The sequence below is a fragment of the Prosopis cineraria genome, unplaced genomic scaffold, assembly GCF_029017545.1.
Source record: "Prosopis cineraria cultivar Desert tree isolate PC_DT_omini unplaced genomic scaffold, ASM2901754v1 PC4, whole genome shotgun sequence".
Lineage (NCBI taxonomy): Eukaryota > Viridiplantae > Streptophyta > Magnoliopsida > Fabales > Fabaceae > Prosopis > Prosopis cineraria.
Window position 1 is genome coordinate 29,264,695 of NW_026555335.1, and position 27,634 is coordinate 29,292,328.

A 27,634-nucleotide genomic window follows, 5' to 3' on the forward strand; every position below is an offset into this window, starting at 1 on the left:
TTTGAATGAGTTGAATTAAGCATTCACCACTTGTGAATCTCTTCTCATTAAAATTGTACAAGATGGAGGATGCTGACAAAGGTTGCTAATGTCAGAAGATCTTTCTGTCCATGTTTTTGTTTTTGTCTTTTACTCATCAGTGCACGTTCTTCCAATTTGAATGCACTGAGTTTCAAATTGCTTCTCATATGATCTATCCTTTTATTTTCACGTTTTGTATGGCCTAATTTTCACTTTTTTTTAAGATAGTGAAAAAATTCACAAACTCTCCTAGAGCTTGTGATATCCTTAATCAACAATGATACATAAATATTTATTAAATTTTATAAAAATAAAATCAACCTTCCGTAATCTGTAAAGTTCTCAAACCTTTTCCTATCAATAGTTAATATATTATTTTAACTGATTGAAAAAGATTGACTTTTTTTTAAAAAATTTATGAATACACATGATCTATTGTTGACTTAAAAATATCAAAAATTTCTGAAAAAAAAAATTTCTGGATATTTTCAAGCCTTACAGCATTTTTTCTTGCTTTTTCCCCTCCCAAATGGATTCTTACACTGGCCATTTTAACGCTAGTTTCCAGTCCGTTATAACAGCATCAAACTTGTTGCCGTTTGCTGAGTTGGCAAAAAATGTATGACGGGAAAGTATTAGACCAATGATTTACTTATAAAGTTTCATCTCAACAAAGTATCCAACTACTCGTAACAGCTGACGTTGGCCAAAAGAAAAATCTAACAAATAATACAAGCAATTTTTGAACAAAAGTCTGATGATGTTCTAAGACGATAACGTTCAGGATTTGTTAGAAAAGTGAATCGATTCAAAACAAACAAAATGATGGGGAAAATGAAAATAAAAGGACTAAAATTTGAAATCCAAACAAAATAACGCAACACTATATAATTTGACTTGGATATTTTTATGCTATGAAGATAAAATCCAATATCCAATTTATATTATTACCACCGAAGTCCACAAAGCACTCAAAGCACATTTACAGCAGGAATGATAACAGACAACCCAGTACGTTTATTAACCCATAAGGGACATTATGCATGCAGACAACAAGGCTTACGTTACAGGCTGACTAGCTTGAGAGAGTTTGCTTTCTCTTGCAGGGTATCGAGTAGGCTGTCAAAGCTCTTCTTAAAAGCTTCCACTCCTTCATCTTCAAGCTGAGAGCCAACCAAGTTCCAATCAATTCCTAATTTCTCAAGAGCATTGTATACTCCTTCAGCCTCAGATGCATTAGAATCGATCGTCCTGGATACAGTACCGTGATCTATAAATGCCTGGAGTGCTTGGTCCGGCATGGTCGATACCTGCATGGGAGGATGGCATGTTATATAATACCAAAAAGTTTAGGTTAATGATTATGGAAGGCTGATTTCCAAGTTTGTTAAAACCAATCAAGGTCATAAGTCTGTTTGCATCATGGGCAACGGAATAGCTCCGCAATAAGTCAGTCTGTTTAGCCCATTCGAGCAATTACACAATTACTACGACAAACGTTAGGGACCACGCAAATGATAAGCAGAATTAAAAAAGATAGTGGATGGAAATGATAGAGAAATTAAAGAACATGATAAATGATGAGACAAATTTAACGTAAGAAAACCCCCTATATAAGAGATGAAAAACCCACAGGCAATGAGCAAGATAACAAAGATAATTATTGTAATTCTCACTTTCTATGGTGGAATTTCCCATTCATTCCCATAGATTTTTTGTCCATCACATTAGATGTTTTTTCACATTAAATTTCTCATGTCATCTTTTATCGTTTTTTTTCTAACTTCTCTATTATTTTCAATTATTTTATCCTTTTTAATTCCACTTATCATTTGTGCGATTCCGAACAGAAAGATGGTGAAAAATACATCAGGGCTTACAGTGTCAGGTCCAATGAGAGGAGACACATATAAAGTATCAAGGTAGGCAGGATTCTTGACGCTAGTTGAGGCCCAGAGCAGCCTCTGCTTCTTAGCACCCTTTTTCACAAGGGCCTCCCACCTAGGACCGGAGAATTTCTTCTGGTAGAGTTGGTATGCCAGGCCTGCTTGAGCTACTGCTGCCTATTAAAACCATGTGGCATGGCATGAGCAAATTTTATATACTGAGGAATTGTAGCTCCACAAGGAAAGAATTTAACCAACAAGAAGCAGTCACCTTCCCACGCAGATCAAGGGCCTCTGGAGTGCCAATCTTCTCTAGCATCTTGTCAATGAGAGTGTCTACCCGACTGACAAAGAAAGAGGCAACACTTGTGACTCTTGAGAGATCACTTAGCCCTGAAGCCTCAAGACCATCCAAGTAAGCATCAATTACTGCTTCATATCTTGCGAGAGAGAATATGAGCTGTGAAAGCAATAATGAAAGTAAGCATACAACCAGACTTCATAGAGATGATAAAAACGTCAACATAAATGGCACTCATCAAAGAACTAAAATATAAGCTTATTCAGATATTCAAATCCATCATGTCCTCACTAAAATTAATCAAGAATAAGCTTCAAAGATTAACAATATAATGGTTGTTATTACAAAGCTTGCTTTTCATTCCACCCGTCACACCACCCAGAACAACATAACGTCTAGGAAGCTTTTGCTACACTATTCTCACATCCTAGTTTTGAATGTCATGGTATATGATACTGCTGTAATTAAGATGTTCATGTTTAATATGAAAATTGAAATATTTGTTGTAAAGGATATAAGTGGCATTTTATAAAACCTAATAGATAGTTAAGAGAGGAGCGGTATCCATATCTTTTTAGCAGCATGAGGTACCACAAAAAATGATTCAATCCTATGACACCTGATATCTTAGATAAGATGACCCATGTCATCTTGGACTCTAGCATATCAAACATAGTAAGACTTACAGTCACATTCACACTGATTCCACTTGCAATAACTTCCTTGATTGAAGGAATACATGCGGCTGTGGCAGGGATCTTTATGTATACATTAGGGCGAGCAACCACTTTATGAAGCCATTTTGCTGCCTCTACAGTCCCCTCAGTATCATCAGCAAGCCTAGGAGATACTTCAACAGAAACATAGCCATCACCCCCATCAGTTTGATCATAAATTGGCTCAAATAATTTACATGCATCTTGGATGTCCTTCACCACAAGTTCCCAATAAGCACTCTCTATGTCTTTCCCTTGCTGCACGAGTTCCCTACACATCAAGTAATTTGTCTTAAGAAGTAAGGCCCTATAAAGGGAGCTTAAGAATAATAGAGTCAAGACTTAAACTACAAGCAAAATATATATATATATATATATAGATAATACAGGAGAAATGACGATAAAGCTAATAAGAAAGTCATAGTTTGCAAGGTCAGGAAGGAAATCCATCACCCTTTTCTCCTTTTTTTCCTCTACGGATAACTGACATCTACTAATACTCAACATCATGAAATCCGCCAAAATCACAGTATTGTTATATGCTTAAGGCAGAAGTTTTAAATTTCCCCATCGCCAATCAAAGAAAAAGATCTACAGAGCAGTCTCTATTCAGACTAACTGTATTATTGAACTTCAACTACTTTGAATAACCTACAAAAAAAAGCCAACCTCGACAAGCATGTTCAAGGGTCAGTCTACAACACAGACATTCTCTAACAGGCAGCCTTACAATTAAAGGCTATGCAATTGAATAATGCCTGCGAGAAGAAATACAGTAATACTTAGAAACAATAATGCTTTTATTACCTGAATTGATCATTGTATGCATTCGAAGATGAGATTGCTTTCTGGAAAATCTGCAGTCACACATATGAAACAGCAAAATAATTACGATTTCAGATGAAATCTCAGATAATTTATGATTATCTGGACATAAAATCAATATTGTTAAACGAGGAAAACAACTTCATGCAGGCTACCAAACAATAAGAATAAGAGATTTAGAACCCATGAAAAAGGGGCGAAAAAACCATAGTTACCGCTGGATTGCTAGTGACGCCTCTAACACCACTTGCTATAAGAGGGAGGAGATCAGTAACAGGTCGACACAGGTTATCATACCATGGACTCTGACCTTCTTTCTCATAGAGATCGTGCAGAGCTGTCCTCTTAGCAGGATTTCCGTTTCCATCAGTTTGAGAGCACCTGATTCTGCAAGAACACCGTAACAGTTACAAGAATTATACATAGTATCCTACAACTAAAAAGTAATGTAGAGAACATTGCAGGGATGCATGAGAATGATCATTCCTGTAGATTTTGTAATTAAAAATGAAAAAGGTGATGCATTCATTTACTAAAGGAAAAAAAAAAAAAGCATTTAAAATATAAAAGTCTTAAAGCCGCAATAAGAACAATAATCTTCGGTGCATATTATCAAAGTAGACATTTCACCGCGATGTAGCTGAAATGTTGCTACAGAAAGAGAAATCGAGATGGATAGCGGAGACTAAAAGCAAAAACGAACCAGTGCAAAGTTTCATAAGCTCAATTTCAAACAACCTAGCTTTCCAAACATGCATGATCATTTCGAAACCCGAACTCCATCCACGGTAAAAGTCAAATCAAAGAGGCTAGTGTGGAGTAGTTGATCAACAAGACTATTGGTAAATGTTTAAAGATTTTTCAATTCAGATCGTATCATCAATAGAAATATGAAGCCGAAAATGACAAAGGACGAAAAATGAGACCAAAATAAGAAAAAGTATATGTCTAATTCGATGGAACCAGAACAAGAAGAAAAACAAAAACACTTACATCAAAGAGCCCCTTGAGAGCTGAGAAAGACGGCTCTGCAGGGAGGATGTGGAAGAAGAGAGTTTGGTATTGAAAGTAGTGAGAGTTGGGAAACCGATCAAACACTTGGGTTGAGACTGAGAAGATCTGGGACTAGGCCTAAGCCTAGATGATAAAGAAGCCACCGGATTTGTATTGGAAAGCTTTGAAACGGAACCCATGAGGGCAAGCAAGCGCGAAAGAGAGGGAGAGAGCGGAGGGGGGTTGGTGAAGAGTTGGAACTGAGAATATGATCGGGCTGGCTGCACTTTGCTTTATTAATTGAAATTGAAATTCTATATATATACGAACCAGTGCGATGACGACGGCGCACCGATCGCATGCCCAGGGCAAATTGGGAGTAGCTGGATAGGATTTGGACAGCGTCTTTTCGCTGTAAATTTTTGTTTTTGGGGTCAGAGTTCGCTGTAAAATTGTTAAATTTATTTTTATTTTTTCAGTAAAATTTTTATTATTATCATTATTTTATTACTGGAAAAACTAATATGCAAGTTCTTCCAATTTCTTTCAAGTTTAAATTTTATGTTTATAATTTATTTTATTTTAATCGATATAGTTTCATTTATTAAATTTGTTAATTTTTAAAAATAAAAATCATTGAACTTTTTATTTAAAAGAAGAAATTAAAAACTATTTTATTTTTATTAAAAGATTATACTTCTTTCTTCTTAAATTATAAAATATTTTTAAGAGAAATTCAATGTTACAAAATTTAAAATACTTTAACAAAAATAAAATTTTATTAGTGATATTTTTTTAATATTATTTTTTAATATATTTTCTCTTTTTGAATATTCTTTTACAATTAGAGTATTAAATAAATAGAATTTTCTAAGGTTTATATTTTAAAAAAAATAATGTTGTAAAATATATTTAATGAGTTTTATTGGTGTGTGTTGTCTTATTTGATAATATCTTATAATTTTTAGGATTAAATAGCAATTTGACCTTTATAATATAAATCTAAAAATGCATGAGATCTTAAACTTATTTTTTATGTAATATTTTCTATTAACTTTTGAAACTAAACAAATAATTTCTCATAAAAAAGAATTAATGTTGAGATGATGTGTTGGTAAATTGGGAAAGAGAGTTACAAATTTAGGTAAACAGAGTTACAAATATGAGAGAATAAGTTGCAAAATCTTGGAGCAAAATAAATAATCTCAAAATTTAATTAATGTTGAAATCTTATATTTCTAAATAAAATTGAAAAATTATAAGTTGCAAAATCTTGGAGCAAAATAAATAATCACAAAATTTAATTAATGTTGAATTCTTATATTTCTAAATAAAATTAAAAAATTAAGTTGCAAATCAGGGTAGATAAAATTGCACGCCCATGAGATTAAGTTGCAAATCATTTCATCCGAAATTTTCTATTATAGTTACAAAGAATATTTGGGTCTTTTTCACTATAACATAAAATCAGTTAAAAATTTAAAGGACTTACTTGCAAGTTTAGGTAAATAGAGTTACAAATATGAGAGAATAAGTTGCAAAATCTTGGAGCAAAATAAATAATCTCAAAATTCAATTCAATTAATGTTGAAGTCTCATGTTTCTAAATAAAATTGAAAAATTAAATTACAAATCAGGGTAGATAAAATTGCAAACCTACAAGAGTTAGGTGCAAATCACTTCATTTGAAATTTTCTATTATAGTTTAAGGATATTTGAGTCTCTTTTATTATAACAAAAAATCAGTTAAAAATTTAAAGGAATTAGTTTACATTTTAAAATTTATTGAGATTTTAGTAAAATAAAATAATTCCTTTAGAACTTAATTATCACTCTCTCAAAAAAAATTGATTACAACCTTTGTTTTTTTTATGGTAGGAGCAACAACAAGCGGAAAAATCACACCACTACTTAATATTTTAGGAAACTCAATAATTTTGAGTGAATAATTTAAGATAAAAAGTTGACCCTATATATTAATTTGTAATAACAAAAAATAGTAAAACTCTATATATTTTAACAAATTATGTACTATTTATGAATCATACAAATTATATGGTTTAGGAAATAATTTATAAATAAGATAGAGGGAGTACATTCGTATTCATATATGGCACGGGATCCATGTTGATTTTTAAAATATAAGTAACACTACTGACAAAGATCTTATATTTTATATTGACATGGATAATAATTTTACCTGCAATATTGATAATAAGTCATTGATATTTATAAATTAAAAATTACTTATACTCAATGGAAAATTCACATGTGATGAATACAATAGCTATTACTTCTTAATAATTTGAAAGATTTAAGTTCAGTCACTTGAACTAATTTAAAATGCTTATTTATTAATAGAAATTTCTTGATGAATCAATTAGTATTTCCTTATTTTTGGAAGAAAATTATTATTCTACAATTCTACTTGAATATTATAATATCGTAGTGAATTTATTTATTAGGTAAGTTTAGAAGAAGTCTAAGTGGCAGCTCCAATTGTTCGGTGAAATTTACCGTCAACAATGGCCGAGGCATCCGAAGACCATTTGTTAGGTAGAATAAGATTATAAAATAGAAAATAAAAATTAAAGGCTTTTGGGGGGAAAAAAAAGAAAATAATTCTTTATATGAAAAGTATTTCATCTTTTGGGCAATTTCCAATCTTTAAGACTTTGACAGTTCAAAAAAAAAAAAAAAAGGACAATGTGAGTTGATTTGTTGCCGTCAGCAACAGCATAGGGCGAAAGAAGTCCTGGCTCCCCACTTACATGTAAAGCCAAGTAAATAAATAGCTGATGGGGTGACAAAGGGCTGTTGAACGTCCCTCCTCGGACACCCACACGCTGACACACACGTACAAATTATTTTGCAAATATTATTTAATAAAAAATAGGGAGCATACCAATATTTTAAGAACGGGATAAAATAATGAAGTGAAAAGGTCGGCGGTTCAATATTCAAAAGTTTAGTCGGGTTAGATTAATGATAACTTGGTGATTTAATAATTAAATTAAAAAAATTATATATACATATATAATAATTTAAATATAAGAAATAATTATAAAATTGCTACTTAACATGAAAATAATACTAAATGTTTTAAGTTTATTATGACTTAACACATAATACAACATAACATTAAATGATTAAAAAAACTAGTCATTTTTTAAAAATATGAAAATGAAAAGATTTTTTTGAACAGTTCAATTTTTGAAAATTAAATCTAGTTTTCAGTCAGACTATCGATCCAAAGCAACCTAACCCCACTCAACCACCAAAATAATTTTTACATATTGACTAAGTCAAAATTCAGACCGATTTACAGTTAAACCAATCTGACCGTCCGGTTTGATCTGATTTTTTAATCGCTGGAGCATACCCTTAGAAGAATTTAAGAAAAATTAATTTTTTAATCATTCAACTTTTAATTTATTTGTAACTCAATTTCTTAATTATGACTTATTGCAATTCATTCTCTCAATAATGATTAATTATAACTCAATCCTTTAACTTTTGACTCAGTTATAACTTAATCCTTACTTCTTTCAGTTCCATTTATAAGACATGTTTTGGAAAGTTTATTTGGTCTCATTTTATAAGTTAAGGTATGGCTTTTTGGGTAATATTTAAAAAATATTTTTAAAATTACCCTTTATGAAAGAGAAAAATAACATGCCATCACTTTTTAAATTTATTATATAAGGGCATATTTAAAATTTTACACACTTTTATTTCTTTTACTTTTGTTTACATTGGTATTAATGAAATTGGTAGAAATGACTTGTAAAAAAAACCGGAGGAGTATTTTGCAATTTTTTTTAAAAAAATCATCCTTATTAAAGAAGAGAGATAAAAAAAATGCTCATATATTATTCTAAAATACCCTCCTCTTGTTCTTTATTGTGGGATGTAAGCTAACATGAAAAAAAGAATTACAAAAAGTTGTAGAACTAAGTTATAAGTGAATCAAAAGTTAACAAACCGAATCATAAATGAGTCATAGTTGAGAGACTGAGTTATAAATAAGTGAAAAGTTGAAAAAATAAAAGATTATTTTTCACAAGAATTTAATATCTACAAGAACCATATAAATAAATTGGATACACATTAAAACAATAATTTTACTTGTTAATTCGTTGATTTGCTTATTAAAAATCCTTGTCAAATATTAATTTTGTTGAGATGTCCATCATTGATATTCTCCCTAAAAACTAGATATCAAAATAAAATGTAAAAGTATACACAGATACCTCTCTTATCCATAAATAATTTGCTTCACATGAAGTTTTGTAATATAATTATGAAGAAATTCTTATGTACCACATCATCCATGCTTTAAAAATAATAATATATATGATTTTATTTAATTGAACCAATAAAACCTAACATGTTTTTATTAAATAGAATATAGATAATGTAATGTACTGAGTCTATGTGATACATGAGTGAGCAACTAGCATTAGATATATTTTTATGCAAAAAATATCAATTAGAATGGGAGGAGATGAGGTTACTCCAATTACTACAGCATTCATGCCACAATACAACATTACATGATTACAGTGTATTAGTTGTTTCAACTGAAATTATTTTTTTTAATACATAGCCACAGGAAACCCGTATAAGGAAAAAAATTATCTAGTCATATCAAAATATGTGATATTTTTGCACTCAATAGTAGGCATCTCATCAAAAATTATTAAGTCAAAATTACCGTTAGTTACTAACTTGAATGTAACTTGTCTTAGCATGGTTACTAACTTGAATGAGAAAAAGTTGGGAAGCAAAGTGGCATGTGTTGGCAACTCAATTGGGGGAAGAAGATATTTAGATTCACTTGCTTTATATGCATGCATGCCCACGCTCGCTTGTTCTAAGCTTAATTTGTAATTGACAGGTGGTCATGCTGAGCAGTGATTGTACAAGATAAGTTATCATGAGCCAAAGTCAACCAAAGGCTGAATTGAATGTGAGAATAAACTTGTACTAGTTCAATTTCGGGCTTTTGGCCTCTTTTTCTACCAAAGAAAAAAAAAATTGGTACCAATTCATCAAAAGTAAGGGTATTCATGTTTGTTTTCATTCTGATTATGTCAAGATGGGTTTGTTCTAGTTTGAAAAAAGGACAAGACTTTATAAAATAGGACGAAACACAAGATTATCACCGGAACATCCCATTCTATTTCGAATATATTATTTTTTGTTTTCTTTCATTAATATTTAACACTTTATTTATTAAGTTAGAGTTAGAGTATATATTATTCATTCATTTATTTATTTTATTACATAACAAAATGATCACTTAAGTTATATAGCTTAATCATTTTATTGTTGTTATAATACTTGTAGTTTGAAAGTTGGTTGCTATATACTTGACTTAAAATAGTGGTTCTTGTAATTGTATTCTTTCACTTTAAATTGTAGCTACTGTAACTCAATGATTGAATTTTTATATTCTTATTATTTTGGTTTTAGACTTAGTAAGGTATATAATTTAATAAATATTATTATCTAAATTTTTCTTTCATGTTTTGTCTGCTTTATCGAAATGTCTTGATCCCATCTCATTTTACTTATAAACAAGATAGAAAAACTTTCGAGAAAGGATAGGACATTGAACAAAACTTCAGCGCCATTTATTTGTTGGGATGAGACACGAGATGAAGCTATCTCAATCCTATCCCATTATATAAACATCCTTAATGAAAGTAATCAATGGAGTGTCTCCGTGCAAAGCTACCTTGATAGAATTCTTCCTAAAGTAGAAAATAGGATTAATAATAAAATCATAGAGTATTACCCTTTTACATCAATACGCAACCCAATCGAAGAGTTATCAAGGGATTATTAAAATATTTACCCTCCCCTCCCCTCCCCGTTATAAAGACCTTCCCTTCCTTTTATTGAACCAAACAGTGCAAGGCAATTAACTCGCAATGCTTTTGGTCAATTTTCCCATTTAATAAAATATGTCATCAACTATAAGTCTAAACAGAAACCAGCTCTCATATGATGGACCTTGTGGTTTATTTATTTATTTGGGGTGGGGGGAAGAAATGATGAAGTCTCCCCATGAATTCTGAATCACTTGCGTTGATCCAACTCCTGCAGATGAGACACGTGGAGGTACTAATGTTACTACTGGCTGGAAGGTGCCTCTTGTGGGGTTCCTCAAAATTAATTTGGATGGAGCTTTTTCAGGGAAATCTGATCATGCTGCCATAGGGATCATTTGTAGAGATCATGTTGGTGAACTTGGGTGGGGTTTTATTGATAAAAGTCAAATCCTTATCAGCTTTCATGACTGAAACATTAGCCCTAAGTTGTGCTCTTACGCTGGCCTCTGATCTAGGTAATGACAAAATCATCTTTGAGACTGATTGCAAACTTTCAACGTTATATGTTGCTCGAAATCAACCTGATTTGTACGATTGGAAATGTAGAAGTATCTTGCATGACTGCATTGTGGCTTTGGTATCTAAAGTTGGGTTCTCTCTTTCCTTTACTTCTCATCAGGGTAACCAAGCAGCTGATCTTCAATGATGCAGAAGCTTCTCTTCCAAGAGAATGAATTGGCGTTATTGGTTTATGATTGTTTGTCGTTATTGTTCCCGGATTGCTTATTTCCGTCTTGCTTTTGTTCTCGCCGGGTTTTGTGTTGTTTTGTACCTTTGTTTCTCCGTACTTTCTGCTAAGTTTAATGCCAGTAAAGTTTTCGTCCAAATAAAAAAAACCCCCCCCCAAAAACTATTAAACATTAACTCCAATTACTTTGGAAATATTACTCTATTATCATTTTATTTCCAATTTGTTCATTGAAATTTAATTCAATCCAATCCAATTTTATATAGTCAAATTACAACAACCGCGCCATGCACCAGAGAAAATCTATTTAACTTTTACGATGGTACTACAATTACAAAATGCTATACTACGTACTCGTCATTATGATTTACTTTTTAAAACATCTCCACATCTAGTTAACGCAATCCATCTTGTGGTCATGCAGCGACCCCTCATTACTTAATTTTTTCTTGTTCTAATTTCTCCACCAAGGCCTTCTTTTCATCATCCGGAAGAGAGTTGAACATGAATACGGACTTGTCACCAATGTCATCCTTCATATAAAAACTCAAGTCAATGATTCTGAATTTTTAGCAGAGAACATTTTCCCTAGAAATCATCACTGAAGAGTAAAAATAAAAATTACCTTGACTGGTTGAGTAAACTTCCTCCCAGCAAATATCACAAAAAGAGCCATCCAAGTGGCAAGTAAAGCAAGTTTAACTTCATTATCCATTAAACCAGTCTGCAAAAGGTGAACAATAACAGTCTAATTGAAACAAAACACAAGGAATCCTAATTTATTATTCCAGTCCATACACATAGTGTAAATTACTGAAAAAAGACTTCTCTTTATTTGATTATTAGTTGACGGGGCATAGATCGGAGTCCATGGGGCCGTTAATTGACAATCTGACCTAGCCCAAATGATATTCTCTCAAAGATGGCTTTTCCTATTTCTCAAAACTTAGTTTAGTTAGATGACAAAAATCAGCCAAAACAATATTATTTGAAAGAAAATAGGAGGTAGGCTCGAATCAATTATTGGGTGGTCATTTAGTTAGCCCACGGGAAGATTCTATTAAATCTAAAACTCACTTTGATCCTGAATGTAAGAGTGAGTTGAAATTTGTTTTAATCCTACATACAAGAACTCGTTCTCCTTTGCTCACATGTTTGTTATTTCTTCCCCAAACTACCCCAATGGTTAGATTTTTGCAAGATGATAACCCATGTTAATAATACTTCAATATAGATAATTAAAAGGAGTGGTATTTTAGCAAAGCAAATGCATATTTTTTACAAATAATTAACTCACACGTTTCCTTAATCTATGTGATTAGTTAGCTATAAGTTAGAACCAGAAGCAATGCTATTCATATGAATAAAATACAGAAGTAGATGAAATATGGGAATTCAGAGCTCAATGACTTGTAAAAAGCAGTGAAAATATAAATAAAACAAGAAGAAGAAAAAAAAAAGAAATCTCTATCTTTTGATAGGCTACTAGGCTAGAGATTCTCCAGTCTCCAGTCATAATTCTCCTCCCCTCCCTCAGGCTCATGTACTTCATGACATATGTACCAGCAACCTTCGCTCTCATCTTCCTAATCTACACTTGCTTCTGGTTAGTTAACGTTGTTAACCTTGTCATGTTCCCCCCTCCCATGTCATCGCACTACACTATTTGTCCCAAGATACTTATGTTCAAATTTCTTCTTTCTCCTCATGTATGTTTTTCGCCTCTTGATTTCCGCTATGGGACTACCAGCACTAGATGTTTGCTAAATAACCATAACATTGCTTAAAGCAATGAATCATTTGATTAGGCAAAAATTATTATGAAACTAAACTAAGAGGCTTTGGGTCTGTTTAGCTCAATTACAGACCTATATGGTAATGCAATGCAATGAAGCGCAATGCGATATTAATTACCATGTGCTTGTTTGGTATGATTTGGTAATCAATACCCTATATTATCAAATGACTCTTTTAGCCTTGGCCACCCAAAAAAAAAAAAAAAAAAAAACTCCTTGTTCACCAGAAACCATACTGAAATTAACAATGAATATTCAGACATCAACTAGAAAAGAGTCACACAACATAATCAAATCTGAAAAATTGAACAGTAAAAAGATGGAAAATAGATCTAGAAATGGAGAAGAGAAGAAAAGGTAAGTTCAATTGTGAGTTGGAATGGAGAAGGATGCCACTGTTAGTGGGTGAGTTTCAAGAAGAAGGCTGCCGCTAGTGAGTTCCACCAAAAGGAAGAAAAAGGCTGCAGCCAGTGAGCTCAAAGCCACCAGTGGATTTGAAGAAGAAGAAGAAGAAGAGTGCCACTGCCAGTGCGTTCAAAGAAGACAGCAGAGATGAGGGGGGAGGCTGATAGCGGAGAAAAGGGGTGAGGTGGATGGTGCAGCAGAGATGGCAAAGAGGTAGGAAGGGGAGGACTGTCTGATAAGACAAGGGGTCATGGAACAAGAAGAGGCAGAGGGGAGAGATGTCTAACCCAAAAAAAAAAAAAATGTGAGAGGGCATTTGTGGAATGGGAAGATAGTAATGAGGTGCAATGAAGATTCATAGGGGGAGAAATGAATGAGTATTACCATTGTTTTGGTAATAATGATTACATGGGCCCAAATGAAAAGGCAGCCGAACAGTTCTCCCCATAGTAATGCAATCCTAACATTGCTAAGGCGTGATGAGATTAAACCAAACGGGCTATTTGTCTTTAAAAGATCAAATTAGGAGAAAAGTGACCATATAGGAACGCATGTCAATAGCCATCCTCACGATTGACTTGATAAGAGCAAGCAAAGATTATTGAAATGTGGAGAAAGGCATGAAAGTCATGAGATACCAAGAATTCCCCAACATAGAAAAAGGTGCAATTGGCTAATCGCCACCGTTTTTTCCCTGCTTTAGTACAAAAGTACCAATTCGAATGACAGAGGAAAATGAATTTCGTGAAGTTAATTCTTAGTTAACAATGAAATATGGCTAAATCATTATAACGTTGGAAGCCATGGTATCCTTTTTCACAACTAACATAAAAAATAATGCAGTTAATATATATTCCGATGTAGAAGAGAGTGAAGTTATTTAACTTCTCACTGCTTTTTACTACTTTTAAATACAGAAAAGTATTTAGTTTTATTAATTTTTAAAAAATAAAGTAAAGAGAGAATTAGCATGCACTAAATGGTGACCGCCAAACCAGTAGCATATACTGTTGGCCAAAAAAATACAGCAGCATATATTATGAGATTACTTTTTTATTTCGACCACCCACATATTATGGGATTAAGAGCAGCTTGATTTGCAAACAACATTACAACTAGGGTATAAGCAGCTTGATTCTAAGCAAACAGCATTACAAACTAGTCAATGTTAAGTCAGACAATCTATTTAATCATCTCATCAAACCACATCATTAGTTAAATCAGACAACCAACCAAACCAAATGGTCAAACCGACACAATGTTCAAAGTAATTAACTAAAGTTGTTCGAATAGAATACCAGATGCCCAAGAAGAACTGTAGGTATAACAAATGTCAGAAGTCCAGCTTCCAGCTTGCCATAGCACAGTCCTGTTCAGAGAAAACAATATCATTTTTGGGAAAATTGCTGGCAAAGTTGCTAAAACGTCTTATGTTCACTCCTCTGTATCCTTGCACTGATAATAAATAAGACTACTTGGCCAATAAACGTATAAATCCATAGGCAAGTGCAGAAAATAGATGAGGCATTACCTTCCTTGAAAACTAGTCCAGTCAAGGCAGCAAATAATGGACCAACGAGCCAGACAGTTGATGGGTTATCAAGAACACATTGTATCAAATTTTGATTAGCTGGTTGAGCAACGGTGATGTAGGTTGCACATGATCCAAGAATACCAAGCGCCCACAGTGCTTGCAGGGTGCGCTTGATCTCAGACACATATATGTGAATCAATAGGAGAGACAAGCCCAACCCACAAGACCCAGCAACATACAAATAATCAAGGTTTTGTTTGATAGTGGCACTTAGTGAGGAATCATAGGGCAAAAAGGCTGCAGATGCAGCAAGCAAAAATGATGAAGCAGTAGTCACTAATCCTGATCTGTACAAAATCACCTGCCATAGAAAGCATGGTATCAATGAAAAGGCCACAAATTTCTCACTTTTTAGAGATAACAAATTAAATTACATATGATACGACTAGTTTCAACCTAGCCTAAACAACATTGATCAAGGAAAAATCATTAGTCAATAAAAGAATGAGCAAAAGACAAAATAAGTTTCCAAAAACAATGTGGCAGCACCAAAAGCAAACTGAACAAGATAGTAAGAATTGGTCACTCGGCTGTATAGCACATAGTTAGTATAAGATCCCTGGATGAGGGTTTTCATCTACAGCATGAAATTGGAGTAAATTTACGCATGATATGTCAAGAGCTGAGCTGTAGGCTCATAGAAAAGTCTCTCAATCACATTACACTCAATCATCATCATTTGCCAACTAACTATAAACCAGAAAAGACTTGCCCAAAAAATCCAAAACTGAGAATAGCGTATGGAGAAAACATAGAATTGATCTAGCAATTAGTTTCAACTTTCAATTCATATCACTAATAAATTTATGAAGACCAGTATGACCTGTAGCAGTATATTGAAGCATGAAGATCACTGCCGTAGCTACTAGAAAACCTAAGAAGACAGAAACTGAAATAAGGAACAAAACGGGAAAAGCGAAGCGATGTGGTAAATAAAATTTACAAATAAGGAGACCGTGACGCAGAATACCTCGCGAACATCGGAGTCATCGACGGTCCAGGGACCGTAAAGACCTTGATAAACTACTGAATTGTCGACGGAGCTCCGGCTGTCTTGTTCGAGAGCTTTACACCGTACGGACCCAACAGAAAAGGAAAGCCTACGGGTCCTACTTCTGTTGCAGGCCGAAGATGATAGCCGCCATGTGCGGCCTTCTACTCGAGGCTTCCATGGTGAAACGGCGACTGCCAGCTTAACTCCAGTCGCACTACTCAACAGTCGAAGTGCCATGTTTTACTTTCTGCGTGTTGGCAGTTGTCATTCTGGGTTTCAGTTCATTGGACTTTAATATATCCAATTTTTCAAGCCAAAATAATAATCTAATTTCCACAGCACATCTGGCCATGTTTCGTGAAGGTCGCTTGTCGCGTTCCCCAGGCTCGGAGACGCCGGCTTCATGTCAAGGATAACGTCCACAAAAGAGAAGCTGGGGGGGGGGGGAATTAGAAAACGCACGCATTTTTTAGGGGGAGAATGACGATTGAGGATCCCTAACGACATTAATTTCAGTTAGAGATCTTAAAAAATAGAAATCTCAATTAAAGATCATGATCTTTAAGTGAGATAAAAAATAAATTTGAGTTTATAAAACTGTCCCCTCACTAAACATTGAAAGGTAATAGGAAAGAAGCTCATCTCGTGGGCTTTGTTTTCTTGTTTTTTGACGAGAAAAATACTGATGGAGTTTGTTCTTGTGCGCTGAAAATGTTAGGAAAAAATTAATGGAGCGTAATCGTCTTCTAATAGATAATTGTATACATTGCTTCCTTTACATTTCATCCTCTGCCATGCATGGAAGAGAAGTCTGCATCTTCTTCTTCCATTTCTCTTCCATTGTTCTGTTTTCTTCTTTTACACATGTCCTTTGTCATGCACGCACAGAAAGAATGTTTTGATCTTTGCAAATGCTGTCTTGCACCATTTCTCTTTGTTTTATACCTAAGAAAAAAAGTAGTCTTTTTAATGATTACTAGACTTTATATATAAACATGCGGAAGAAATGATTTCCGAGAACGACACAGTTGAAAAAGTTGAGGAGTGAAAAACAAGGAAAATGTAATATGGATGCTGAATTTTTATGATTGTGTTGAAAAGTACGTGAATGTTAAAAAATGTAATATGGATGCTGAATTTATGTAGTCAAGGTTGGGATTATGGAATGGACAGTTGTGAAGTACTAAATTTGTATGTTGTTTGTAGTTGTTCCAGATTTATTTCCCATATGGCAAGTACTTCAGCAAAAGAAGTATTTTATTATCTTCATATTGATGGACATTTTGTAAAACATTTACAAGGGAAGATGACCTATAAAGGTGGGAGATTAATTTTTAAATTAATTAGAGAAGGCATAAATCATGAAGAGCTGTTGAGGATGGTGTCATCAGTGACAGAAGTTGAAAGTGGTGTAGCTGACTTGAAATTTACAGTGAAGTTTAGTGAAAACACATACATAGATCTGTTAGACAATGAGGGAGTACAACATTTGATAAAGTATAATGATAAGTCAGCACATGTGTATGTTGAGACAAATGATAATGAAATAAATGGAGCAATGGATAATTCGATGGAGTAAGTTATTGTTCTTAATTATTTGTGTGTTTAATTAGTTTAATGACCATTTATATTGACCTATAAGTAGTTGTGAATGTAGGATGAAGAATTTGTTAACATGGTCACTACCAGGATCTCCCTGTAGGCAAGAGCTTGAAAGCATATCACCCTCTTTGCCATGTTCAACACAAAATGCTCTTGCACCACTGCCTGAGGTTAATTCGGTAAAATGGAAGGATTTATTTATGGGTGTTGGCCAGACATTTGATGATACAATTGTATTCAGAAAAGCACTATATAAATACAGCTTTGCTCATAGGTTTGGTTACATATTTGTGAGAAACAGCCCTAAGAAGATGATTGTCAAATGCAATATTGATGGTTGCAAATAAAAGATATCAACTTATGCTCTTGGGAAGACAACCTCTATATTGTGTGTGAAAAAATTCCATAATGAACACATGCACTCTGCTCAAGACAACCTCCTATTAAAGCAAAAGGCTAACTCAAGATTGACATCATTAATCATCATTGATGCTGTGAGGGAGAATGTAGAGAAAACTTCAAATGAGATTAGACAAGACCTCTACAAAGAGTATGGGTTAAATCTCACGTATCGGCAAGCTTTGAGGGGAAAAGATAGAGCATTGGAGGAAATACATGGGCTTCCACAACAGTCATACATGTTGATTCCATGGCTTTGTGAGAAATTGAAGGAGACGGACCCAGACACAATTGCAAAGTGGGTTTCCTCGACAAATTATAGATTTGATAGACTTTTTATTGCATAGGGATGTTGCATCAAAGGGTTTCTCCAAAGTGCTCATTCAATTTTGTTTATCGATGGAAGTCATTTAAGTGGTCCATATAAGGGGACTTAACTAGCAGCTTCTGCAATTGATGCAAATAATGACTTATTTCCTTTGGCTTATGTAATAGTGGGTGGAGAACCACATGATAATTGAGCTTGGTTTCTTGAAAATGTGAGAGAGATCACATACCAAGTTCAATTGACCATAGTGTCAGACAGGCATAATGCTATTGTTGGTGCAGTGCGTGCAATATTTGATGGCAATTGACATGCTTTTGTTATCGTCATGTCAAAGAAAATTACAGCTCAGAATTGATGGGATGACCAAGGAAGATGCACTTAAGTTGTTGGATAATATTGCATATGCAAGGTTGGAAACAGAATTGCATGTTGCTATGGGTCATTTGATGGTTTTCTCCCCATAGTTGGCAAGATGGTTAGCAATAAATGGGGACATAGATCGTTGAACATTAGCAAGATTTCCATACAAAAGATGGGACAATATAACATCAAACTATGCTGAATCTTTCAATGCTTGGTTAGTGAAAGAGAGAAAACATCATATATGTGCATTGATAAATGAGCACCGAGCAAAATTAGCAAGGAAGCTATACAATAGCAAGATAGAAATGGTGAATTGGTCAAACGGAGTTGGATCACGTGTTGAGGCAAAATTGAGGGAGAATGTATTGAGAGCTGAAGTTACGGTAGCTGAACATTATAGTGTGAATATGATACTAGTGAAGATAGGAAACAATGACTTGAAAGTGAATCTAACATTACAAGAATGCTCTTGTCAAGAATGGCAAATGGTAGGAATTCCTTGCATGTGCAGCAATAAAATTAGTTTAGGGTAATGTGTATTCATATGTTGAAGAATGCTACACTATTTGTGCACAAGAAAAAATTTATAACTCCACAATGATTCCGGTGGAAACCATTAACATGCCTCAGTTGACTGAGCTACATTATGAAGATTATGAAAAGAATACTTTTTTGGAACCACCACTGACTACACGTCCCCCAGGGCGACCACCTACCAAGCAAAGAGAGTCATAGTTTCAGAATAAAAAAGTGTATCATTGCTCAAGATGTAATCAAGCTAGACATACTAAGAATAGATGTAGGAATCCCAATCCAATGTAAGGATTGAAAGGGGGTGAAAATTATATGCATATTAGTTAGTTTAAAATTGAAATGCATATAGTTTTTATTTATTTTGTGCATTTTGCTGTTGAATGACCTTTTGTACAGGCAGCCACCTCATATGTTTTTTGTACTTGTGGAGGTGATAAGTTATGTAAATGGGATTGTAGTCTATGTTGTTTTTTGATAAGGACTGCATAGGTACCATTTAAATAGCTAGGATATTTTTTGGGTAAAAAGGGATGCAAATATTGTGTACATGTATTGCAATCAACGTAATATAAAACTGATGAAAATTTTAGGTCTAAATTTGTCTGAGTAAAAATGATGTTATGGCATAAGACTATTGAATTCACTATCGTAGCATAGGGGTATTGCTAATGTAACTACTGACAACATAGAACCTTACTTGGGATTAAAATTTTCTGCAGTATTTCAGACATTTAAGATATTTATCAGATAATGGGAACCAATAATGTTGATTGGCAATTTCATATCCAAAGCAAGAAAAATTCCTACCATAAGTTGTGAAATGAATAACCCCACTTGAGTGTCATTGTTTATTAGAAAAGACCTGTCAAAAATCGGGATCCAGTAACCTTACCTGAGAATTCCCTAACTTGAGTTAAAAAAGTAGCTAACGTATAATGTGAAATGTCCTAACATGACTTGGGAACTCTTTTTTTGTAAGTCTTGCCACAGATTGGGTTCCAAAAACCTTAATTGGAAATTCCTTAACCTACCTTGCAAACATAACTAACGTATGTTGTAAATGTGCCTGAAGTGACTTAGGAATTCATTGCTAAAGGATAAGTATTGCCACAAGTTGGGTTCCAACAAAGTCACTTGGGAATGGCCTAACCTAACTTGGGAAAAAGGTGAACACATGTTTTGAAAGAGCCTAATGTGACTTAGGAATTGACTGCATAAGGATAAGCCATTTGGCACAAGTTTTATTCCAGCAACCTCATATGAGAATTTGGTATCTTAAGTTGGAAAAGTAACTAACATATGTTGTCAAAGTTCCTAATGTGACTTGGAAATTTATTATTTGATGAAAACCGATGTGGCACAAGTTGGGTTCCAGCAAAGTCTCTTGCAAACGTCCTAACTTAACTTGGAAAAAAGCTGAACGTATGTTTTAAAAGGGCCTAACGTGAATTGGGAATTTATTATGTAAGGATAAGCCGCTAGGCACAATTTGTGTTCCACCAACCTCACTTGGAAATTCCGTAACATATATTGTGAAAAACCGAACGTCAGTTTTGAAAGTAACTTGAGTCAATGAAAATTAATAATGGTTTATCAAATTTCTTGAACATGTAGTCAAAGTTTTTTTTTAATTAATTGCTGTATCATATACAAGAAGCCACAGAAAAAAAATTAATTACATAAAGGTTTAATTTACATATCACAAATGTTTACACTATGATTTCAATCTTTTGGATCGTGCATGCCCAGCATTCAAAATAGACATCATGACTTGAGAGCCTACTCTGTTGTGTAGATGAGTCACTAACCAATACAATACCTTACTCCTCATTTCACTCAATTGTTCCTACACAATCAGATAAAGTCAACTCACAAGATAGAAAACTATCACACATAACAAATTATATCTTAACTTTAACATTTGTTTCTACAATTGTTAGAGGAGGCATAGTAAGGCCGCTCCATTCCTCTCGTGCAGTATTATTCTACTATCTAAGGCAAAAGATGACATACATTCCACAATCAGATCTATAAAAAATATGAAATCTGTCAGCATATAGTTGGGAAATATACACTTAATTACATGTACATAATTTCAGCTTTTTTACTCCCACCGTCGATTGCTATTCTATAGGCACTACTTTCAACTCTAGGTCATAATTTTCATCAATAAGTTCAGGTTTCAGTTTTATTAATATTTCTACAAACCTGCCTTTTTGAGAATAAGAACAAAGTGAATGAGAAGCTTTCACCGACAAAATTTTATATATCATTATATGGGAAAAGGCATACCATAAAATATGCCATTTTTTCCTTCTCTTTCGGCAACATCGCTTCTTTCTCTTTCTTTATATTCTTCTTTTTCTTCTTTGATTCTTTACCAGATGGTAGCATCGAGTTCAACACATACATTGTGGCTGTTTTTGGCTCCACAACATAACAAAACCAGTGTAATGCAAACACTATAGGGAAAAAATAAAATCTCAATCTCCTATGTTATACCCAATGGTAGTTGGTATAAAGTCCTTCAAATGGCTATCCAAGTCCCATCTTTTTTGTTGGTGGATTATGGTTCCCTAAAATGAAAAAATGTAATACTTGTAACTTGTAAGCACATAATAAAACAAAGAAATTAAATTGTAAGACAAATCACAAAATCTGGATCAAAATTGTGTCACTGCACAAGTTGATCCTTTTCTTTTTGCTCATTGACTAAAAGTCTTCCAATTAATGTAACAACCTACATAACAAAATTACAGTTACATTAAAATTTTACTATAACTTGATCTATTTTAACTAGCACACTTGCTCACCGAACTACTAATCCATTGTCTAGTACCTAAACACTTACATTTGTATCTTGTCAGATAATACTACTCAATTTCCACAATTTTCTTGTTACAGAAAACAAAATTATATCAACCAATCGATTATGAACATATGAACTAGTAAGGTTGAATATCATACTCATGTTCCTCATTGGATGGAATAGACTTTGTACAGTATTGGTAAACTTCTTTCTCTGTACATTGTCCTCTTTTTTCATGTCCTCTTTTGCCTTCCCTCTATCATCCAAAAAGAGTGAACGAATAGTGCTGACTATTTGTCGTTGTGACCGTCTTAGTGTCATTTCACCCTTAGAATCTTTTTTTCTAATTGGCTTTTTTACTTATTCTTATACACCCAATTCTCCCTCCTTTTCATTTTTATCTCCTTCTACTTGTCCTTCCTCTTCTTCTTTTTCATCTTCTCTGGATCCCCCTTCCTCTTCATTTTCATCTCCTTTTACTTGTCCTTCCTCTTCCTCCTTCTTATCTTCTCTGAATTCTCCCTCCTCTTCATTTTCATCTCCTGTCTCTTCTCCTTCCTCTTCTTTGTCATCATGTTCCAACTCTTCCTTCTCTTCCTCTTCACTATCATGCTGTTGAACAATTTCCTCTCCTCTTCTTTTATCTTGAAGCTTGAGGAGTCTTTGTGCAATTTCACATGTAAAGGTCACAATATCTCTGTATACCTCTTTTATGTCCTGCACCATATAAAGTATCATATATTTAAAATTATATAAAAAATAACTTTGCTAATTAACAACCATCATTTTGCCCTTACTGGATCATAAAATGAAGTCATTTTTGGAAGCTCTACTGAGAAGCTGTCATGTCCTTGAGAAGGGTGATGTAAAATGCCATGATCACTTGCCTTCTCAAGTTAAACTCGTGCTGTCACTCTCTCCTCTGTCCAATGTTCCAGAGCATCTTCTTGCGATGACACCTCAATTGGCTCCAATGGAAACATTTGAAAGTAGGAAATCTGCATATTTACATCTATATCATATAACCCACAGAATTTTGCAAAATAATTAACTTATAACGAATTATATTTTAATTTATCCACATATCGCAAGAAGAAATAAGCATCCTCCAACAGCTTTTTTATGCCCATCCTTCTTCTCCCATGCTTTATATTTGGCTATCTCCTTTTCAAGCTAGATGGTATAAAGGATTACCAATCATAATGTACAGTTCCCAAATTTAATCCAGACATGACCTTCAATAGTTTATCATTTATTTTGGAACTCGAACTTGGACAAAGAAAATTTCCTAAGCAATAGAGAATGAAGGGAAACTCAAATTTATCATTTTCTTTCCTAAGAGTATCCTGGCCTTTATTACATTATAGGATACTTTTTTAAACTCCTTGTTTAACAACTTTAATTTATTCTTATCTCCATTCATATCAACCATCTCCCTATCATTAGGCAAGCCAAGTAAGGCATAAACTGCTTTGCCATTGATGACTTTCCTTTGACCTCTAATGAAAAAGGATGATGTAGGAGGATCAAATGCCTTCATCACTTCGTCGCACAAATCTCTAGGCAACTTGTAACATTTAATATTTAAAAGCTTACCAAATTCTATTCTATTAACCCTATCCCTCAAAGATTTTTGCTTTTTGATATAATCAAAAACTTCCTTCATCTTTGACGGAGAACACCTTGTCTCAAATGGAATCTGTCCAAGAAAAACAAGTCAGCTCCATTATTTGAATTAACCACATTTTTCATGCTTCTGGTCAAAAACAACGTACCTCATGAGCTTTTACACCAGCATTTTCCTCCTTAGCTAGACGCTTATAGTGATCTTGTTCTTCTGATGACAACTTTCTCCATGTTGCAACTACTTCTGTGTTGAGTTTCTTCAAATCATTTCCCTGGGTTATATACTTGCCACGATACGCCTCTTTAAACTTGCTTAAGCTAGAACAACCTTTTTGCCTTAAAGTATTTCCTTTTGTTCTAACCATTGTCTTGCAAACAAATAATGAGGGTTAAAAACAAACTACTATTGAATATATCTAACGTCACTAATGGATACACATGATAGCACTATTGAATTCATCAAACATCAAATCTTAGTTTTCTCCATAGAATTTCTTTGTATAAAAGATATAAATGTCTTGCCTCTTATGAAAAATCTTGATTTGCAGTTCAATCTATACTACACAGACTCTAATCAATTTATGTTGCTTAAGAGCAACAACCAAGCATTGCAATTATGCACCACATACTAAATTCTTCAAAATTTAGTCGTTATATTGAAAATTAAAAATGATTAGAAACAAGATATTTTAAGTTTATATAAGTTCAAGACAAATAGTTATAGGGGGAGAATGTAAACACTAACCCACCCCCACACACACCAACACATGAAAAGGGTGGAACCTTGGGTTGCTTACAAAGGGAAGGATAAGACGTTAATTAGCCTTGAGGGTATAAAGCCACTAAATCCTAATGAATTGAGATTGCTTGACTTGGCAGAGAAAGAGAAAATGTTTAACATTGGTAAGAACAGCAAGAATGAAACTAAAACTGATACACAAAGCATTGCAAGAACCGATCTTCATTAAGAAGGACCAGCAATGATTTTTGGTGTTTCTAAACTTGGGAAGAGAAGGAAATTTATGGAAGTTAGCAAACATAATGTTGCAAATAGGAGTGACAAGGTTAACAATGGAAACGATTCAATTAGACTTGTGAATTTCTTGATGCCTCAAGGTCCAGCTTTTCAAGGATGCAAAAATAGTACCAAGAATGATACAAAGCAGACACGAGGAGCCAATTCAAAAACTAAAGTAAAGATAGAAGGACCTATTTCATAAAGTTAGAAGTCTAGAGACCAATTTCCTAGTTTTAGAAGTTCATAGGCCAATTTACAGGTGAAAGAAAGTAAAGGAAGGTGCTGCATTTTCTGGTATCACATTATACATATTAAAATGTCACTGAACATTCCAAAATAAGCATCTCCTACCTCAGGTCATACACATTAGCAAGAAAAATATCAATGACAAACGTTCATAAACATTAAGCCTTTTGCACAAGAAGCATTTTGTTTCAAAGGAAAACACCGAATCCTAACAAATGCCAAGCATTAAAATTGAGCCAATCCTATTTACACGAGAAGCATTTCGTTTTAAAGGAACTCAAAATTTTGAATTGGGAACATGAGCAAGTTCTATTTTCCATTGCAATTTTTAGGTCGAAAAATAACTAATTTCTACCAGAAACAAAGAATCCAACAGCAATGGTCTGAGCGAGTTTGGGACTATAAACTTTTTATGCTGACATTTCTCACAGGTAAACCACAACATACTACAAGTTTGAGACTTCATAGATGAAAATCCTTACCTTTGCAGTTAGGCGAAGTATAGGAGAGCTCAAATCCAAGCAATGGCAGTTGGAGCTTCCATAAAGAGTGTGATGGAACAACATAGACGGCACAACAGAAATGACCAACGCTGGAGAAGACCTCTCACCGACGATTGCACAATCCTACAGCTTCTATGGAGAACTTCATGAATGACAATGAACACTGGTGAGCCAGGACGAGAAACCACTCGATCGAGACAAGAAAACAAAGCAAGTAGGGCTCTGGTCTGCGCGGTTATTTGCTTCTTTCTCTCAGGGGCAATTTCGATAATTTATTTTATTTTTTAATCCCAAATAAGGGCCATGGTCCTTAATTGGCATTTTCATATTTCAGGGTCCCTTCTTGGGATTAATGCCCTTAACCGGTCCTTAATCGTCATTCTCCCTTTTTTAAGTCATTTATTGCGGTTACCCTGAAAATTTAAGAGTTAAAAGATTATTTTTATCCCTATATTATATATTAAAGATCACAAATTACTATAAATTTAATTAAAGATTAATTATATTTTTTGACTTTAAAAATTTCTTTGATCGTCTTTTCGTTTTTTTATTGTTAGTTAACAATGAGTAGGCCCTACCATATATTTTTTTAATATAAAATATTTGAATTGAGGGACAAAAATGACAATTCAAATAGAAGTTGAGGGGTAAAAATAACTCTTAGTCTAATAACAAATATTAAAAATAGCTAAACACAGTGATAACTAACGGATGTTAAGTGTTTTTAATATTAGAGTGATGATGAAGGAAATCTTTAAAGTTGAGGAACATAGTTAACATTTAGTTGAGTTTATAATCATTTGTGATCTTTTATGTGCAGTTTAAAGATAAAAATGACCCTTAACTATATAAAAGTTAAGCATAAAAATGATTGTATCATTTATCAATTTAGATAAAAAAATGATAATTAAATTTTGCAATTATTTACAGGGAAAATGGTCCAAAAATCCTTTATTTAATTGCCCATTAGTCTATTAAATTCTTGTCAACTAATGAAAAGAGAGAATAATAAATAAATCCCTCCAAACTAGAGAAATAACAAATTGGTGCACGTGAAATATGATAATGCCTTCTAAATTCTAAGGGATCTAATTGTCATTAAAGTTTTGGATGAAATAACAAAAATATCCTTTACTTTAAAAAAGTGCAATAAATTTTTTTTGTTTACAACTCTAGTCTAGCAAATGACTAAAGTAGTTTAAGTATTTACAACTTTTTTTAACCATTTTTTTAATCAACAAAGTGTAATAAAGATTTTTTCGTTCACAATTTTGATTCTGAAATTTACAACTCTAATTTAGTAGATGACGAAAATAGTATAGGCATTTGTAACTTTCTTTTATCATTTTTCTTCACTTAGCGAGGTGCAATTAAGTTATTTTTCATTCATAAATTTCATTGTAAAATTCACAAGTATAGTTCAAAAATAATTAAAATAGTTTAGGCATTCGTAACTTTCTCTCACTATTTTTTTTTAAATTAAAAGGTATTTTTATCATTTCATCAGAAACTTTAACGATGATTAAGTCTCAGGACTTAGAACGTATTATCACATTTCATGGAATTAAATTATCATTTTTTATTTTAGAAGGATTCATTTGTTATTCTCCGTAACTAAAATTCTCTTAATGACTTAAATTGGAAAAAGAGAACAATACAAAGTTGTTTGCACACATTTGCCTCCCTTCTTCAGTTAAGAATCATTTGTTAGTCCACAACTTTGCATCACCATGTTGGAGAGGGGCCGGGCCCTAACAAGATTAAAGTTCATCTTTGACTAGTAGCTTAGAACAAATTACATACTTTGAAATTACGTGCTACTAGATGTGTTCAAAGTAAGAAGCTGTGTCCATTTGGATGTATATAGAGTGAAGGTGTGATACACCTACTATGAGATTGCTTGCATGTGGAAGAGAGGTGGCAAGAGCTAGTAAAGCCAAAGGGTGAGGAGTGGATTATGTGGAACTTGAAGCGCTTTGTTGGTAACTATATTAGTTCTTGTTATATTTGGTTATACCTTGGTAGGGGTATGCATTTTACTCGCTAACCTGCAAACCCACCCGCCTTGCTAAAAAATGAATTAACCT

General features: G+C 33.5%; 2 protein-coding genes across 2 annotated transcripts; both read right to left on the minus strand.

Moving 5' to 3' along the window:
- Positions 1-909: 909 nt before the first annotated feature.
- LOC129309908 (uncharacterized) lies at positions 910-5,046 on the minus strand. The gene is made up of 7 exons (XM_054951665.1): positions 4,743-5,046; positions 3,965-4,136; positions 3,732-3,781; positions 2,895-3,195; positions 2,179-2,367; positions 1,902-2,084; positions 910-1,331 (listed from the first exon to the last, which is right to left on the minus strand). Exons 1-7 carry the CDS (start codon positions 4,940-4,942, stop codon positions 1,086-1,088), a joined length of 1,341 nt encoding a protein of 446 aa, XP_054807640.1. The 5' UTR covers positions 4,943-5,046; the 3' UTR covers positions 910-1,085.
- A 6,466-nt stretch (positions 5,047-11,512) lies between these two features.
- Positions 11,513-16,514, minus strand: LOC129307658 (uncharacterized). Its single transcript, XM_054948511.1, has 5 exons — positions 16,096-16,514; positions 15,063-15,426; positions 14,830-14,900; positions 11,956-12,054; positions 11,513-11,863 (listed from the first exon to the last, which is right to left on the minus strand). The coding sequence occupies exons 1-5, from the start codon at positions 16,354-16,356 to the stop codon at positions 11,765-11,767; spliced, it is 894 nt and encodes a 297-aa protein (XP_054804486.1). The 5' UTR covers positions 16,357-16,514; the 3' UTR covers positions 11,513-11,764.
- Positions 16,515-27,634: the final 11,120 nt, after the last annotated feature.